This window comes from Amphiprion ocellaris, chromosome 5, assembly GCF_022539595.1.
Source record: "Amphiprion ocellaris isolate individual 3 ecotype Okinawa chromosome 5, ASM2253959v1, whole genome shotgun sequence".
In the NCBI taxonomy this organism is placed as follows: domain Eukaryota; kingdom Metazoa; phylum Chordata; class Actinopteri; family Pomacentridae; genus Amphiprion; species Amphiprion ocellaris.
This window is the reverse complement of record NC_072770.1, coordinates 20,317,158-20,333,552: the sequence shown is the minus strand read 5'-3', so window position 1 is coordinate 20,333,552 and position 16,395 is coordinate 20,317,158. Positions and strand designations below refer to the sequence as shown.

Sequence of the window (16,395 nt, the reverse complement as noted above, 5' to 3'; positions counted from 1 at the left end):
CATTATGCAGTTTTGATGAGTGTGTGACAGACGTGTATGGGACATTTATGAAAATACGGAACAACTTGCGTCCCGTATTGAATCAATACGGGACGCAACAATTAATTGTCAAATAAAGGACGTTTCCGTATTTTAAGGGACGGGAGGCAACCCTACTCTCAATATCCTGTTCAAATGTCTCTCAGTAATGATGGTCCCTTGCAATGCCAGACTTTTCAGAATGTCTTTGTAGCTCATTCCCAGCCTAAAATAAAATTCTATCACACTGTCCCTGTCCATCGTGTGGCTTTTGCTCCTCTAACGCCTCTACCTTAGACCCTAGAGAAGGTGTGCTCGATTTGCTTACCCAGCTGTCCAGGAATGATAATATTATTAGGTAGTATTTCGTGCGCACATTATACCTTCTTCGTGGCCACAAATTAGTATTTCGTGCGAACGAATTAGTATTTCGTGCGCACGTTATAGCTATATTGTGGCCACGATTTATTTTTTTTTTTACCATGTCACCACAGGGGTTCCGTACTATGTGATACTCTGGTATAAATGCAGCTAACATGCATATTACAATTACTTTTTGTGACTGGAATTCTGTTGAGATAATGTAAGAACATTGAAAAGATGTGATAACATTTAAATTTAGGTCTAAAGATACCTGAAGATGCACTTGCGCAGCGAGCTAGCAAGCTTGTTATCACAAATGTAATATTTATAGTATTTCCATGCTCGATTCAAGTGTCTGAGCAAACAACTGAACCACCTCCGTACAAGCTAGTTTTATAGTGATTTCAAAACTGTTCTCAGATGACGTTATTGCAGTGTCTAACATTCTTACAGTGCCTCAGATTTCTGTTTTTGTGATGCGCTGACATTCATACTCAATTGTTTGTGTCCTCACTAGGGTGAGTGGAATCCTTTGCTTATTTTGTGTATTAAATATTTTAACAAGATACTTAAATACAATGCACTGCCAGGCTTGAAAATTATGTACCATTCAGACTTCAAATACATCCCTGTCAGACATGGTGTGAAGAAAATTTCTGAATTAATAAAAAGCAAACACACTGACATTTAAATACTGATGCCGAATCCATACAAACTGTTCATAACTTTTAATTTGGACAACAAGGATTAAACCAATGTTAAAATGACATCAAATCCAAGGCCTGGCTGATCAAACCAACCAACTAGTAAAGGTTGAGGAATGAGAGACAGATGGAAGGAAAATGGGGCAAAAAGAAAAGTCAAGCTATCAACTGAAGTCACCCTCAATATAAGGATTCACAGATGCGGGAGACCAAAGTTACAAAAACGTATTTCTTCTAAAATAAAAAAAGGCCTTTGCCGTGAAAATGATGTGTATAATCTATGTACATCATTCTCAGTTCATGTATGCATACAAAAAAATCCACATCACAAGATGCTTGTGTTCAAGTATATTCACCAACTTCATCTCCAAGACTTAGCATTCTCATCTTTCCACATTTTTTGAAATAAAATGTCCTTCAAAATAAAAACAAAATGCAGAAAACCACATTTTATGTCCTACCAATACATATATACTGTATAAATACATACATAAATATATTTTACATACAACAGCCATAAATTTGAAAAGGGGATATACAGAGCAAAGGGGAGAGGGTGGTAGTGTGTGTTTAGCTTGTGTTGTAAAATGGTTTGTCCCTCTATGATTTCGTCAGTCAGATACGCTGTTGTGGTGCTGTGTGTTGGTGTCTGTCCATGCACACGCACACACTTAGTAGATGTAGCCATCTCAGTTGGCCCAGTAGGGGGAGCTGCCATAGCTCGACTTGTTGACTTGGCTCTTCTGCTGCAGGCTGCTGGACTGGCCACGCTGGCTCGGACCACCCTGAACAGTGAAAGGCAAACAGGTGAACTTTTGCAAAATACAGCTCGATCAATAGGCAGATCAGTCCCCGAAGGTATGAAGTTGTACAATATTTAAGACAAAACCCAGGAGACTGATGAAAAGCATCTGTAAGTGCATTACCTGTCCATCCTGAGCTAGATGGTGGTGCAGCAGCTGTGAGTGTGGTTGCTGGTGAGGCAAGATGTGGAGGAATGGGGCAGGTGCATAGCCTCCAGGAGCTGCTCCAGGGTTCAGTGGCCCTGGACCCCCCAGTGCTGATGGCAGGCTGAAGGGAGGGGGGGTTCCCGCATGGAAACCCTGCTTATCAAAAGACTGCAGACAGAGGAGAAAATATTTATTAGCGTAAATACTAACTGTATGGCAAAGCAATTACGTGTCTTGGTCGTGAGCTTCACCTGGGTCTTATTGTAAACACTTCCGCTGATGTCTGGCACACCGGAGTTACTGGATGTCACTGAGACACCTGGAAGGACAACAGCAACATTTACACTTCACAATTCCACAACTTGAAATCCAAAAGAGGATTTTAGAAACAGTCTTTTTATTTCTTACCTTTACCAGGCCCAGTAGCAGATTTGGCTTGTGCCTGTGAGGAGGAGTTGTACCCTTTACTGTATTCCACTCCCACTGGCCCTGCTGTCAGCTCCTCATACCCTGCAAAGTAAAATATCAGCCTCAAGAGGTCAAATAGCTAGCACTACGTCTCTGGCAAGACATTTCCTGTTCAAGAGGTTCCCAAACTACAAACGTATTTTTTAAATTAAGATGAAAGGTGTAAATAATATTTGCTACAAACCTGAGCTGAAGGTGTGCTGGCCGTAACCACTAGGCTGCTGCTGTGTCTGCTGCTGGAAGGGGCTGGCCGAAGGATTTCCTAGGCTGAGGCCCATGCTGTGCTGCTTGGCCGAAGCTGGTCCTGGGCCTCCGGGAGGGACAAACATGGTGGGGCCATACTGGAAGGCAGCAGCACTGGGAACGGCACCGGGCACTCCAGGGTAGTAAGGCAGGCCTGTGTAGCTGTAGCCTGGTGGCAGAAAGGCCTGCTGACTGCTGTGGTGCTGTGGCTGGCCCTGGGGCTGAGGCTGGGCCTGAGGAGGCTGAGGCTGGGCCTGGTTCTGTCCTTGGCTCTGGGCCTGGGGAGGCTGTGGTGCCGCCAGGCTTGTGGGGGGTGCAGGGGAGGTGGAGTCGTTCCTGCCAAACTTTGTGACTTCACCTGACAAACAGGAGGTGTCATGTGAGAACAGACACTGGATTGTAGGAGTTTAGGCATGGCCAGCCAAGGCATAAGGTGCTTTACCTGAGTAGGGGTTGTTGGCTAGGCTCCCGTCTCTGCCAGAGAGAGTCGCTGTGGGGCCGGGGAATGTGATTCCATAGTAGTCCTGCAAAGAGGGCTAAAGGAACAGGAGAGAATCAGAAGACCATCCACAACTAGTAGACAACCTAAAAAGTTGAATTCTGCTGGAAGGACTGCAGTGATTGTAAGTACAGAGCTGTCCCAAGAGTGTGACAATGTGGCTCACCATTGGCAGTCTGGACTGGAGCATATGGAGGTCCTCGTAGCCATAGATCTGCTGCGAGACAGCGAGTAAGTAGGGTCAATTACACTGTACTAGCACATATTATGGTTGCACCTAAACAGCCCTTTTTTGGTACAACATGGTATTAATCCACCTCGCACAATAACAAATAGCTGTCTTAATTTGTGTAACCTAGTTTTGTATTGATGTAATGACTGGCTTTGACTTCACATTTACAAAATATATTATTACTATCACTGGTCTTTTCCCAGAGGTTGTTTCCTCCTACAAACTGGTCAGGCCATATTATTCACTTGCTGAAGACTTATTCATAGATGCTACAATTTGCACAAACAGCAGTGACCAAAAATTTGTTGGGTAAGAGTGAAATAACATGTTCTAATGTTTGCATTTCACAAGGTTAAACCAAGTGTTTTAATCTACATTGGCCATTGTCTATCTGCAAAGTTTTCTGCAAGTGGAGTACATTTTAAATCTCAATTCTGTAGTAGATCCTATTCATTTAATAGTCGATAGCCAAAATCCATTTTATGATTAATATTCATTTAATTTTGAAGCCCTACTACTGTCCATTGTGATTGAATGTAATGCTTTTTCTTCTTCAATTGCTCAGTCAGTATCTCCCTACAACCTGCATGCACATCAGTTTTGCATGTCTCTTTCTCTACCAGCCTCTTCATCTCTCTCTTAATTTACTTTTTTTAAAATAAATCAACCAGAGCTGGCTTCATCTTTGGAACACACAACAGCTAAATAGACTACATCAAGGAGGGATGGACTGACTGAACAAATGAGGAAGAAAATGTTCTACTTTCCATCACTATGGCCAACACAGTAGCTACCTGTTCTGACTGGAAGTGCACCAAAACAGCTTAATGGTCATCATGCAGTTGCATCACGAAAAACTTGCACACTTGCATATGTAACTATTTTGGTCGCAGTCTGTAGCTCTGCTTGAGTTACTCTACATGTGAGCAGGTTGATCATAAATGATCTAATTACTGCCAATGGCAAAGTCAGTGTAGTTTAAACAACAAATTCAGTTCACATCATTCATTCAAATGTACACTCATGGCTTACTTACTGGGTAAGCAGGCAGCAGTCCCCCAGGGCCCATAATGTACTGGTTGGGCAGCAGAGGAGGCACTCCCTGGGACAGGTTAGGGGGAGCTTTACCTGTCAATGAAGATTGACAAACGGACTGTTATTTTTATATACCTGCATTTAATACCAGCTATTTGGCATAGGTATAGGGTGAAAAACAACCCATCACGTTGCCAGTGTTTGAGGTGTGTGTGTACCAGTGGAGGAGGAGAGCAGGGGTGTGGTTCTTGGTGCAGAGAGGTTGGACGTGGCAGTAGCTCCATTGGAGCCAAGTCCCAGCGTTGTGCTGGTGGCAGCAGAGTGAAGTCCGCTTGTGCCAACAATACCGCTGACTGTGCTGCTCATGTTGTTGCCCATGTTGGGCATGTTGGCCAGGTGGCTGATACTGCTGCTACTGTTGCTGCTGTTGTGGGTTGAGTGGAGTGCTGAGGCCGTGGGCTGCGACGATGTGTAAGAGCCAGAAGACGGAGCAAGAGAGCTCACGTTGCTGCTATCAACACTGGTGTACTGAAAACACAGAAACAAGTGGCTTCATTCAAGTTGGTCTGTTCAATGCATCTTCCAGCATTCAGCTGTTAATGTATGCTGTCTGTGTAATGAGTCTAAACTGTGGACACCGAGGTGGCAGGGGTTCATGACCTGGGAGCATCTCCATATTTTCATGACATTAATGTTTTAAGCTTGCTATAGTAACGTTGCATACACTCATCATGAAACAGTAGCAGAGAAAACCACACAGTGGCAGTCTTCCTCTACTGCAAGAACTGGAATTCAAGAAGTTTTTAATATCTTTGTGGTTCATCTTATTCTCTCTTTCAACACATATCAAATGTTACTCTTCAAGTGAACTGTTTCATTGCGGTAAGGCATCCAGCTTGCTGCTGTGAATAAAGAGTAGATGTTTTTGGCCTTGGCTTTGATTTTAGCTGAGATTCAGTATCCTGTCTAAACAGGGTGGTGTGTAATGGAATGGTAATAGTGCTGAACTAGGCAGCTTTGGGTTTCATTATGGCACATAATACATTCACCTGTTTGCTTGTATAAACATTTTTGCAGAGGCCTGTTTGCCAAGTACTTACATAGAAAATGTTAGCCATTATGGTGGAATCAGAGCAAAGAGGTACTTACTGTGAGAGAGCTGGAGCCCAGAGCTGAAACTGAGGAATGACTGCTGACATGGCTGTAAAGTGAAGGCACAAAGGAGTGTGATCACAAGGACACATGACAGGTTTAGAGCATTTCAGTTTGTATAACCCCAATGCTTTCTTTCAATTGCTTCAAAGGACAACTAATTTCACACTGTCAAGCAGAAGATAAAATGATACACAATCATAAGTAACAGAAGTTTAACAGAAATAGGCACTGGCTTGTCTGCGTTCTTAAAAATACATGACAGACAGGTTTTATAATATGTGGGGACACCAAGTTTCAAAGTTAAGATATACTAAGAAAGTGTGCATTATCACCTGTTGAGGGAGTTGAGTTGGCTCGCTGAGGGCAAGTCCTGTGCCAGGTTGGAGAGTGTGGTGGAGCTGTGTGCAGGCAAGGTGGAGGGTAAGTGGGATGAAGGTGCTGAAGCACCATTGGTGCTGATGTTCATAGACGGCGAATCTGGCTTCGGTGTGGAAGAAGCTGATGAAGCTGAAAAGAGGGGTGATATATTTTGTAACTGACTTGAAGGTGATTAGCACATGAGAGATGGCTGTTATTTTCAATGTTAATTATGCAATAAAAATGAATTTGTCATAGGAGACTCACTGTCCAGTGCAGCAGAGGTCCTCACACCATTCAGACCATTCTGGTGAGAACAAAAAAAAAATACACAGGTATGTTTGCATTCATTGATAACAGATAAGAACCATATCTACGAACAACACAGCATGAACAAGTGTACTGTTGAATTCAGGATAGGCTTCACATTACTTGGTGGCACAAACATGAAAATCAAACCTAAACAGGATTTGATTATCATGATTGATAATGGGTTAAGGGTGCTATCATAAGGGACACCCATCCCTTTGATTTTCCAACATGGGGGTGACCTGATAACCTAATGTGACCCATTTGTGTCACATTGTTTATACAACTTGCCAAAATGCAAAGAGGTTGTCTACATTGTATCAAACTAATTGTGTTGCCTCCATGATTATAACTGAATTTGGATCAACTTTACTTTTGTAAAGTATTTCTACTCACCATAACTGGCCCAGTGGCTTCTTTGTTCTGGGAAAAGGCCAGTCGTGTGTGAGGGGGCATGGTCCCATCGTAAGTTCCCCCCACTGTGGAGAAGGGAGAGGAGGAGGGTACAGAGGAGGTGGTTGAGGTTGCTGAAGAAGAGGATGGAGGATTGGTGGAGCTGGCAGTCCCTAATGATGAGGGAGTGAGACTGGGCAACGCCACTGCTGAGGAGTGATATACTGGCTCTGATGAGGAAAGGGGCAAAGGCAGGGCGACGGAGAGAGAGCTGCCCAGTGAGTCACTGCAAGGCATAGGGAGAAAAAGAAGAACACACAAAATCAAAGGTTTTGATTAAATTAGAATAATGTACAGGCATTTTAAGAAATAATTATTTCTGTGAAAGAAATAATGTTTTTGGTGTACTAAAAATGTTATTGATCACTCATTGTAGGTTTTTATTTAAAAGACACCTACAGGGGGTGAAATGCATTTATTGATTTAATCTTGTATTTGAGCCATTTTCCATTTTAAGCAGTCTGTTATATTATGTTGTCTTTTATGGAATTTGTCTATCATATATGATCTACACAGTGTTTTGCAATTTAATTCCTTGAATGCATTATTGTATAAAGTTGTAACTCCTCATCAGCAGTGATGGTACCTGAGTGGTTTGGAGTACAAGCTTGTTTGGCTCTGTGCTCCTGGCCCTGGTGCAGCTGAGGCTGTGGCAGGGGCCGGCGTGGACTCCCTGGAGGCCGTACTCACACAATTGTCCACAACTCCAAACTCCGGCAATGCAGACTCCGAGCCAAAGTCTAGAGCTCCAAACTGGAGGTTTAGCCCGGGGACGTCAGCCGAGCCTGGCATCTCTACTGCCGTGGAGGGGATCTGTCAGAAAGGAGGTGACACTGTCAAGTTTCTGCCCAAGGATGTCAAGTTTGTACAGATGATTTTCAGTCATTTACAGAAAAAAATAATAAAAACATCACTAAACTCGTGCGTGTTTTAATACACAGGAAAATTATAAGTTGTAGAAACATATAATAGTAAAATAACATGAGCACATCACAAGCCTTTCCCTACCTTTGATGTGGGAGGTATCCTTCGTTTCTGGCCTTTGAGCTGTGCCCGTTGTTGCTGTGGCGTACTGCTGCCCTGAGGGTCCAGCCCTGCACTAGGGGCAGGAGGTTTAGCACCAGCAGCAGCCATCACCGGACCTGCCTGTGCTGGCGTGCTGGTGTGATGGGGGGCAGGCGAGGCTGAAGCAGGAGGTGCTTGCTGTTGCAATGGAGGACTGGGCTGACGTGCCAGAGGCAAGGAGGGGCCTGTGTGCCTCTGAACCAGCTGGCTCAGCACAAGAGAAGGCTCTGGCTGCAGACCAAACTCACCTGCAAACACAGCACAAGACAAAGACACAGGGCAATGATTTAAAATAGGTACATACACACACACATACCTACATGAACACATAACAAAAACAGTTGTACTTGTCCATGTGAACACTTACGACTGAACTGCGAGGACAACGAGGTGGTGTTGGATTCTGAAACCTTCATATCCCAGCTCGAGGAAGAGGGTGGGGGTACAGGTGCTCCCAGGCCTGGAAGTCGACCAATGGAGGTGTTGCTTCCTTGGGTGCTTACAGGAGGTGCGGCCTGGGATGAGGGCAGTGGACCCAAGCCAGGACCTTTCAGCTGTTCCAGGATCTGAGCTCCAGCGCTGGGCTGAGTCCTCTTGGCCTGGCCCAGGTCCCCAAAACCAGCTCCCAGAACTGATGACTGGCACAGAGGAGGAGAGAGTAGAATCAGCGATCTTTGTTTCTGCATATCTGTATTATGCATAGGGGATGAAGGAACATGTAAACCAACATAGCGTGTCTTTACCAAAGCAGCATGTGCGTAGCTTGTGCTACTGGTGGCGTTGCGGCTGGGTGGCGGCTGCTGGTGATGGTGGGAGTTGGTGAAGACCAGGCTCTGAGTTGAGGAGGAGGATGGTGGCTCTCTTCCTCCAACCACGGGTTTCTGCAGCAGAGAGGTGAGGTCCAGACTAACACAAAAACAGTTGGTAAAGTCAATTAGAAAATGCTTCCAGAACACCAACCTTAAAAGTGCTACTGTATTGTGCTGTGGAAAGGCACAATCACATCCTCTATGACACTGAACTTGTAAAAAATGTACAATATGCAAAGGAATGTCATGAAAAAAATAAAGATACATGTTATTTACTGAGAGACAGATACCTACCTTTGCCCAGGTGTGATGTGGTTTTCAGCAGCAGGTGCACATGAAGAAGTGAACACTTTGGTCTCAGATAGCTGCAGAAACACAGCAGAGACAGAATTGTTACACCAAAAGACAATAGTTTTGACTAAAAGACTTTTGTTGCAATGTGTTATCCTTTGCGTCAACTCACACTAACATCTTCACTCCAGTCCTCAGCTGCCCAGTCTTCCAAAGTATTCCTCCAGGCAACTAAAGGACAACCAGTGATGAGTGACAAAGTTAAACTGCAAGCAAGCAAGTCTATTTATAAAGCATCTTATCAAATACAGAGGTTATTCAAAATGGTTTACAGGCAAAATAAAAATAAACATACAATTAAAAATGTACTAAATTAACATTCAAAAACAGTATAGTCTGAATAAAGCACACACAAATTTACAGAACAATTAAAACTGACAGTTTAAAAAAGCTAAAAATGACAAGAGATAAGAAAAATAAAAGCTTGTAAGAGATAAAGTATCCAATAAAATAGGTAAGAAATTAATTTAAATTAAGTGAATAAAAGTGCAGACAAATTTACTTTAAAGCAGCGGATAAAAAAAAAAGCTGTCTTTAGCTTACTCTTAAAAATGTCTATATTTGATGAGTTCCAAAAGGAGCTGGTTACAGCAGTGGGCAGCAAAATGACTAAATGTCATTTCAGTGTCTGATCTGTGCAACACTAACAGACCTGTCCCTGCAGATCTTAGAGACTTTGTAGGCTTGTCCTCAGGAAACATATCACCGGTATTTTTTTTTGTCCCAGACCATTAAGAGACTTATAGACAATAATTAGGGCTGTAAATTCATTTCTATATTTAACTGGAAGCCGGTGTCTAAGACCTAAGAATCAGAGTAATGGGGTCTCTCCTCTTGATGTTTGTCAGCAGTCTAGAAGCATTTTGAATCAGTTACAAATGTCTAATGGCCTTATTAGGGAGGCCAGTTAGGAGTGCATTACAGTCCACTTTTAAGGTAATAAAACATTTTTCTAAATCTTGCCTGGATGCAAAGTTTATCAGATTGAGGACCTAGTTGCAGTTTTGATGTAGCCACTGAAATTTAGACCCTCATCAATGATTACCCCAAAATTCTTGACCTGGCTGTTAGTTTTTACTTCCATGGACTCAATGAAAAGCACTGAGTACCAGTCTTCCTTTTCTTATTGACAAATATAATCATTTCAGTCTTGTCTTAATTTGGTTAAAGGAAGTTTTTTTCACATTCAACCTTCCTCAAAATAATGACAAAGCAAGTCTATAACACCATAGTAATTTGGTGAGTGTCCTAGATAGAGTCTGTCTAGGAGTAGTTCAAGATCTGGTGTCAAATGCGACACTAAAATCTAATAACACCAGAATTGTTAATTTAACTCTGAATCACTATTCACGCATGTCATTTCTAATCTTTATGAGAGCACTATCAGTGTAAAGCAGGTGGAATCAGTGGGTAAACAAAATGCAGGCTGCAGGGAGCGTATTTACATTTGCATAAAAAAGTCACACAGGTGTGCCCAGGGCTGTCTGCTTAGTGTACACACAGCTGCAAATACAATTCATGAGCAAAATGTGTGCTCGAGAGCTCACCTGTCCCATCTGTGCTGTTGTTCACCGTATCCCAAACCTCTGTTTGTGTGGTGCCTGTTCCAGCCTCTGAGGTGTAGTCCGCAGGATTGAACGTCCTGATGACAATTCAAGTAGAGGATAGTAAGTTACAAAGAAATACCTTGCAAGTCTTCTTGCCACAAGCTTCCTTTACTGTCATTGACCTCATTTTGCAGATCTTTATCATTTTATCCGAAAGTTCTGCAGCCATAAATGAGCTGAATTGTCAGTGACCCTTAACAAATTCAAGACAGAAATTGCAATGGGAAATATGGAATATCCTTAGGATAAACAAGGCTGCTTGGCTTTTGGATTTTTGGAGTTTGCGCAGAAGTTTTGTTTATGATTTGGTTGGTATCTGAATAAGACTGGAAACTACACACAAAGAGTCTTTTGGGAACAGATATACAGAAAGGCTATGGAAACACATTGTAAAGTTAGTTGTGAGACTAAAATCCAATCTCAACTTCTTAAGAAACCAAATCAAAAACAAACAAAATTATATTTTTCTTTTCCTGGCCAGAAAAAAATAAGTCAATGCAACAAAAGTTTTTGGAAAACCACTATGAATGTGGGTGTGTGTTGTCACCTTACCCCATGCCTTGGGCTGAGAACCTGCTCCCTGTCGGTGCTCGGCCTCGACCTCGAACTCCAGATCCTGCATAACATTTACACAAAGGTCAACAAAATGTACTTGAGTGATTGCCGTACTTACAGTGTTTTACTGTGCATCTGCTCACCTCTGCCACCTTTGCCCCTTCGACCTCGATCCGAACCTCTGTCCACTGGTGTCACCTCCACGCCATTCTCCTCTGGACGTGCTACATTTGTAACACAATGATGTCATCAAACAAGATACTGGGACGCTAGAGAACAAACAGCGGAGTCTGAACTAGATTTAAATTAATTTAGTGTTTAGACTACGTACCCTGTCGGCTCCGACTGGCCCCTTTGCCTTTGCGGTTGGCAGCGGCACGGCCCTTGCTAGCCTCTCTCTCTCCTTTCTTCTCCCTATTTTCCTTGTTTTCCTTGCTCTCTGATGGACCTTCCTTCACCAAGGGCTTCTTCTTTCCCACCGTTTCCCATGAGGTCTAAATGCAGAAAAGAAATGAGACCATAGAGAAGAAAAAAATTAAACACAGAAAAAATATATTGGAACATGCAACAACAAAATTAAACAATGTGCAGGACTAACATTTGTTAAAAACATAACAGCAGGAAAAGAAGGTATCAATAGACACAATGCATTCAGGTCAGCAAACAGGTCGAGCAGCATTGATTCTAAATAGTACATATTTGCCTCCACTTCATCAACATTCCAACTTATATCATATAGAAGTAGCCTCTGGTGTTTTGCAGTTGGATGGTAACCACATATGAACTTATGTAGTACTCAAAATATAATAGGACACCATATAAACGTGCCTGGACACAGTTACAGAGGAAGAGTTATGCCAGCTATTTTTGACCAACTTAAGTAGTGATGTTTACACTATGCAGCTGTATTATGTAAGAAACACAAATATCAAAATTGTGGCTTGTTATTGCAAGATACTTGAAATTTAATGACTCATATTGAGACTAAAGCAAAAACTGATTTTCAAAATAACATACCAATTACAACTATACCATCACTTTAATTACTGTTATTTAATATGCCGCTCTTCTTTAATGCTATGCCTAGTCTTACAACATAAGAAAACTCATTTAGCACAGATTCCTTTTGCTTATGACAGTTGAAATTGAGAAAAGTACAGCAGAAGCAGATGTAATCAAAGGGTTGCGATATCTACCGTAACATTAGAGTCACCCATGTAAAGGAGAAAACCAGCTATTTCCTATTTTTGGACTTCCATGAAACAAAAACAACAACATGGGTAGCTGTCTGGCTGCCTGCCCTGCCCTACAGCCTCCCCTCACCATCTGTGCAGGCTGGAATGCTTCAGAAAGGCTCGGACACTCATTTGAACTCACAACACAAAGGAGGAGGAACACCCATGTGTTTGCTAGACATCTGATAGCCTGTTTGACATAGCTATCTACGCACAAAACTGAAAAATGGTGCACAATACTATGCCTTCATGTTAGCCCAAAAGTCACTGATGTTATTAAGACTCAGCAATCCCTAAGGCAAAGAACAACTTAGTTATGTGCTAGATTATTAGACTTTTTTTCTTAAATTAATTTTACATAAACATAAAATATTTGAACGTACACCTTTTCCCCTAGTCAGACAGGCGGTCTACACAAGACGATCTTTAGACTTGAGCTGCTTTTCAGTTATTTATCTAATGTATATCTGACAGAACAGAGATGACACTATTTTAATCAGTACAGTTGCCTTTACAAGCCACACCATGGCTCGTATTTCTCTGCAAACATTCATAACCATTTTACAAGTGAAACTAAAGAGACTGTATTGGGTGGACTGCTTTCACTACATAAACTGTGTATACTCAGAAATGCAGGACCTGCGATTCTGAAGTGTAAGTATTAGATTAACAGTCCCACACAACCAGATTTCTTACACTCAGAACAAATATGAATATTCCAACTGAATAAATATAAATTCCAATGTAATAAATACAGGTACAGGATTCCACCTGATGGGTGCAGCTTAACTAAAAGAACAGTCATTGAGATATCAAACACAATCTGTAAACTCATACCCAGTCCTGCAAAAGATTTAATCAAAAATACTGGCATGCAAGGCATTCAAAAGTGCACAGTAACAATCATACAACTCATCTATTGCGGTCATTAAAATATAAAGGAATTAAAGATGTGAAAGCCACAAAATTTTCTGCCCAGTGTCTGTCTGTAAATTCGTAATTGGCATTAAATAAGATCTTTTTGGTCGAAGTGTAAATGAGGGCCTAAAATCGTTCCAGTTTATGCTTTTCTTATTCTTAAATGTTTCCAAATGAAAGTCACACATCTCAGTTTAGGTTGTCATTTTTCAGGGCTGCTGTATATTCTGTGTTTCAAGCAATTGAAAGCTATTCACAATATCTGAAAGAGTAAATCTGCAAGTGTGAAAGTAAATGATAAGCTTCAATTGTCAGGTGAGATTAAGTGAGATGTCATTTACCATGTCCGAGGTGCTTTCCAGGAGGAAATTGATGGCTCTGCTAACATCCTCATTGCAGTCATGAAGCGCAACCATGCACTCATCTTGGTTCTTTCCCGTCACCTCCATCAGCTGTGGGAAGCAACACACATACATATTAGACTGATCTGCCAGTTAACAAAGCATCTGTACAATGACAAGCTGCACAATGTAGAGTGCTGAAGTCATGAAAGAACAAGAAAAGCTGCTCAAACTCGGTCTAATAATTAGAGATTAACCTTGAAAATTCCCAAAGTTTTCTTTACCTGGTTAACTTTGTCCTCAAAGTCGGCATCACTCTTGTCATAGATCATCTGGGCAAGCCGGATCTGTTCAGCTGTAGCCTGCAACACAGAGACAATAGGACAATTAGTGAACATTTTGGTTAACAGGGGGAAAAAAAGAAGAAAGAACAAAGAATGTACATTGCATAAAGGATGAATAAATTCTTTGCTTGGTTTTTATAGTCTAAAATCACTGTGAATAAAAGAAATGGTCACTGAGCATGTGTCTGCAGCTGTCACCATTAAAAATATGAGTGCTGTTTAGCTGCAATAAAAACATAAACAACAAGAAAACCTTCATCAATACTGATTACTGTATTGCAGTTGAGTTCTGTGATTCAGAGAAGTGTATTTTCAGAAACTTTTTTCCATGTTAATGTGGCTGCAGTGGCTTACCTGTATCAGTTTCTGTGGTTGTGATGTGTGAGTGGCAGCTGGCAGCGCTTTTTCCCGAGGGCCCCGGGACTTGTCGCTGCCCAGCGAGCTCATCATATACAGTATATACAAAACTCTGTATGTACAAAATAGAAAAATCTGCAAAGGGGAACAAAAAAGATGAAAGAATAAGTGAAATCAACTAACATAAGTGTAAATTATCACTGCAGTAACAATGCTAAGACACACTACTTTCCCTTGTGTGAATTCACAGAAGCGTTTAATACCAGAAGTATGTGTTGTGAGCAGGGCTAAGCTTTATTGCACAATCATGAATACTGCCCTTATGGAGGCTGTAAGACACACAGTTGGCCTGGTGACGCAACAGCTTTGCCGCAAATCTGGGTCAAGGAGGGAGAGCGACCCAGTGTCCTCTTACAAACAGCACAGACCACAGTGTGTATGAAGAAGAACAAACACTACACACCCTGACCCTACATCCCCTCTTGTTGCTAGATAGTTTTAAGCACCCAGCTCAAAGCCACTAATACTTTTTAATGGCAAATATTAAACACTTCTAAAACTGCCACAACCACATACACACAGTGGGCACCTGCAAACGTATGGAAAATATGATTGCTCAGTATTTGGTACAGCAAATCAAATGGCAAAGTTTGAATAAGGTGTCCATCACTAGAATAACCACAGACATCCCCACTGATCCATTTGTTATGTCAGGGAACAATAGCAATCCAGCTTACTGTGTCTGAGTGACGCTGGCAAATACAGAGCTGCCATTGGTTGCTAGACTGAACAAATCTCATGCACAAGGACGAACAAGCATTAAATGCAGTTTCACTGGAAAAAAAAGTCAAAATCTCTCTATGTAACTGAGAATCTACAATAGCAGTCGCCAATTACATTCAATCAATAAAATATTAGCACATCATCGCAATTAGTAGTATCGACAGTCTAAGATATAAACAATAACAAAACAACCCGTCTGCACATCTCTATTGCTATCAAATTCATTTGTGCATAAAGACATTACGGATAAAACATCATTGAAGATACACGCATCTACGCGTTCATGTATACTGACAACTGATAATTAGCCACAGATTATGTTAGTAGTAAAGAAAGCGGAGCATTGTTTTGAGCCAATGCTAACGTTAGCCCGTTACTGCTATGTTACTTATTTCTTAGGTGTGTAATATGTGACTGTTCGGTTACAGCTAAAGGTCCATGTCAATCTTTAAAAATAAAATAAACAGAATCACGAACCGTCGTTGTCGACTCAACACTGACCGACTTTGTGCTGTTGGTACTACAGTCCCCTTTGTCCTCGCTAGCATGAACTGAAGTTAGCTACTAACATGCTAATGCTGCTACTAAAGCGTCGATAGTGAACAAACGATGCGGTGGGAATGCAGCTAGCTAGCGATGCTATGTAAATGTGGTCCAAGTTCATAGCCAGCGGCCGTGAAACTGGCTCGTTAAAATCTTACATGTATTTGAATGTCCGCACAGTCGTCTATCGGCAGTGGCACCCAGACGTGTCCTCAACGTCTAAATTACAGGCTAACCGGCTAACAACAAAGGTGTCTCAAATCTGAAGAAAAGGCCTCGCAGCGGAGCACAATCCCATCCCGACATTGCTCGCCGGGAAACAAGACAACAGAAAAATTGCGAAAGACATCCTTCACATCCCCGTCTAAGTGAAACAAAAAAGCAAGCGACCAACTGTTTCGGCGAAACCGCAATAATGTGTTCGGTTTAAAGGTACCGAAATACACAAAGTAAAGTTGAAAAACATAAGGAAATTTGTGTTTTTATTACCTGCTAACACGCTTCACTCGGCCAGCAGCAGACAAGATGGTCACGTGACGTGCGCCACCGCGGTGGATGCTCCGCTCTCTGAACACTTACTATCAACAACATGTAGTCAAATCTGGATGTTGGCTATTTACGTTATACTTTTTATATAGCGTTGTGCTTACTTAGGGCGCGCACAGCTCCTTATTTCTACAGTATATGATCACAATGCAGAC

The 16,395-nt window shown here is 41.9% G+C and overlaps 1 protein-coding gene across 3 annotated transcripts; it reads right to left on the bottom strand.

Annotated features, from left to right (window-relative positions):
* Positions 1-1,094: 1,094 nt before the first annotated feature.
* On the bottom strand, positions 1,095-16,328 carry ubap2a (ubiquitin associated protein 2a). 3 transcript variants are annotated; one of them, XM_055010991.1, is made up of 27 exons: positions 16,184-16,328; positions 14,366-14,503; positions 13,952-14,029; positions 13,668-13,778; positions 11,505-11,667; positions 11,317-11,397; positions 11,171-11,234; positions 10,559-10,653; positions 9,124-9,182; positions 8,955-9,025; positions 8,595-8,757; positions 8,219-8,489; positions 7,795-8,099; positions 7,373-7,599; positions 6,730-7,012; positions 6,292-6,331; positions 6,000-6,174; positions 5,662-5,713; positions 4,731-5,040; positions 4,514-4,605; positions 3,412-3,459; positions 3,189-3,282; positions 2,688-3,104; positions 2,444-2,545; positions 2,287-2,354; positions 2,012-2,203; positions 1,095-1,870 (listed from the first exon to the last, which is right to left on the bottom strand). In XM_055010991.1, the coding sequence occupies exons 2-27, from the start codon at positions 14,459-14,461 to the stop codon at positions 1,775-1,777; spliced, it is 3,753 nt and encodes a 1,250-aa protein (XP_054866966.1). In that variant the 5' UTR covers positions 14,462-14,503; positions 16,184-16,328; the 3' UTR covers positions 1,095-1,774. The 3 variants fall into 3 exon arrangements, with proteins under 3 accessions (XP_054866966.1, XP_023145060.2, XP_023145061.2); XM_023289292.3 differs by having other exon boundaries at positions 3,412-3,462; positions 16,184-16,327; XM_023289293.3 differs by lacking the exon at positions 16,184-16,328 and adding an exon at positions 15,853-15,994 and having other exon boundaries at positions 3,412-3,462.
* Between the last annotated feature and the right edge of the window lie 67 nt (positions 16,329-16,395).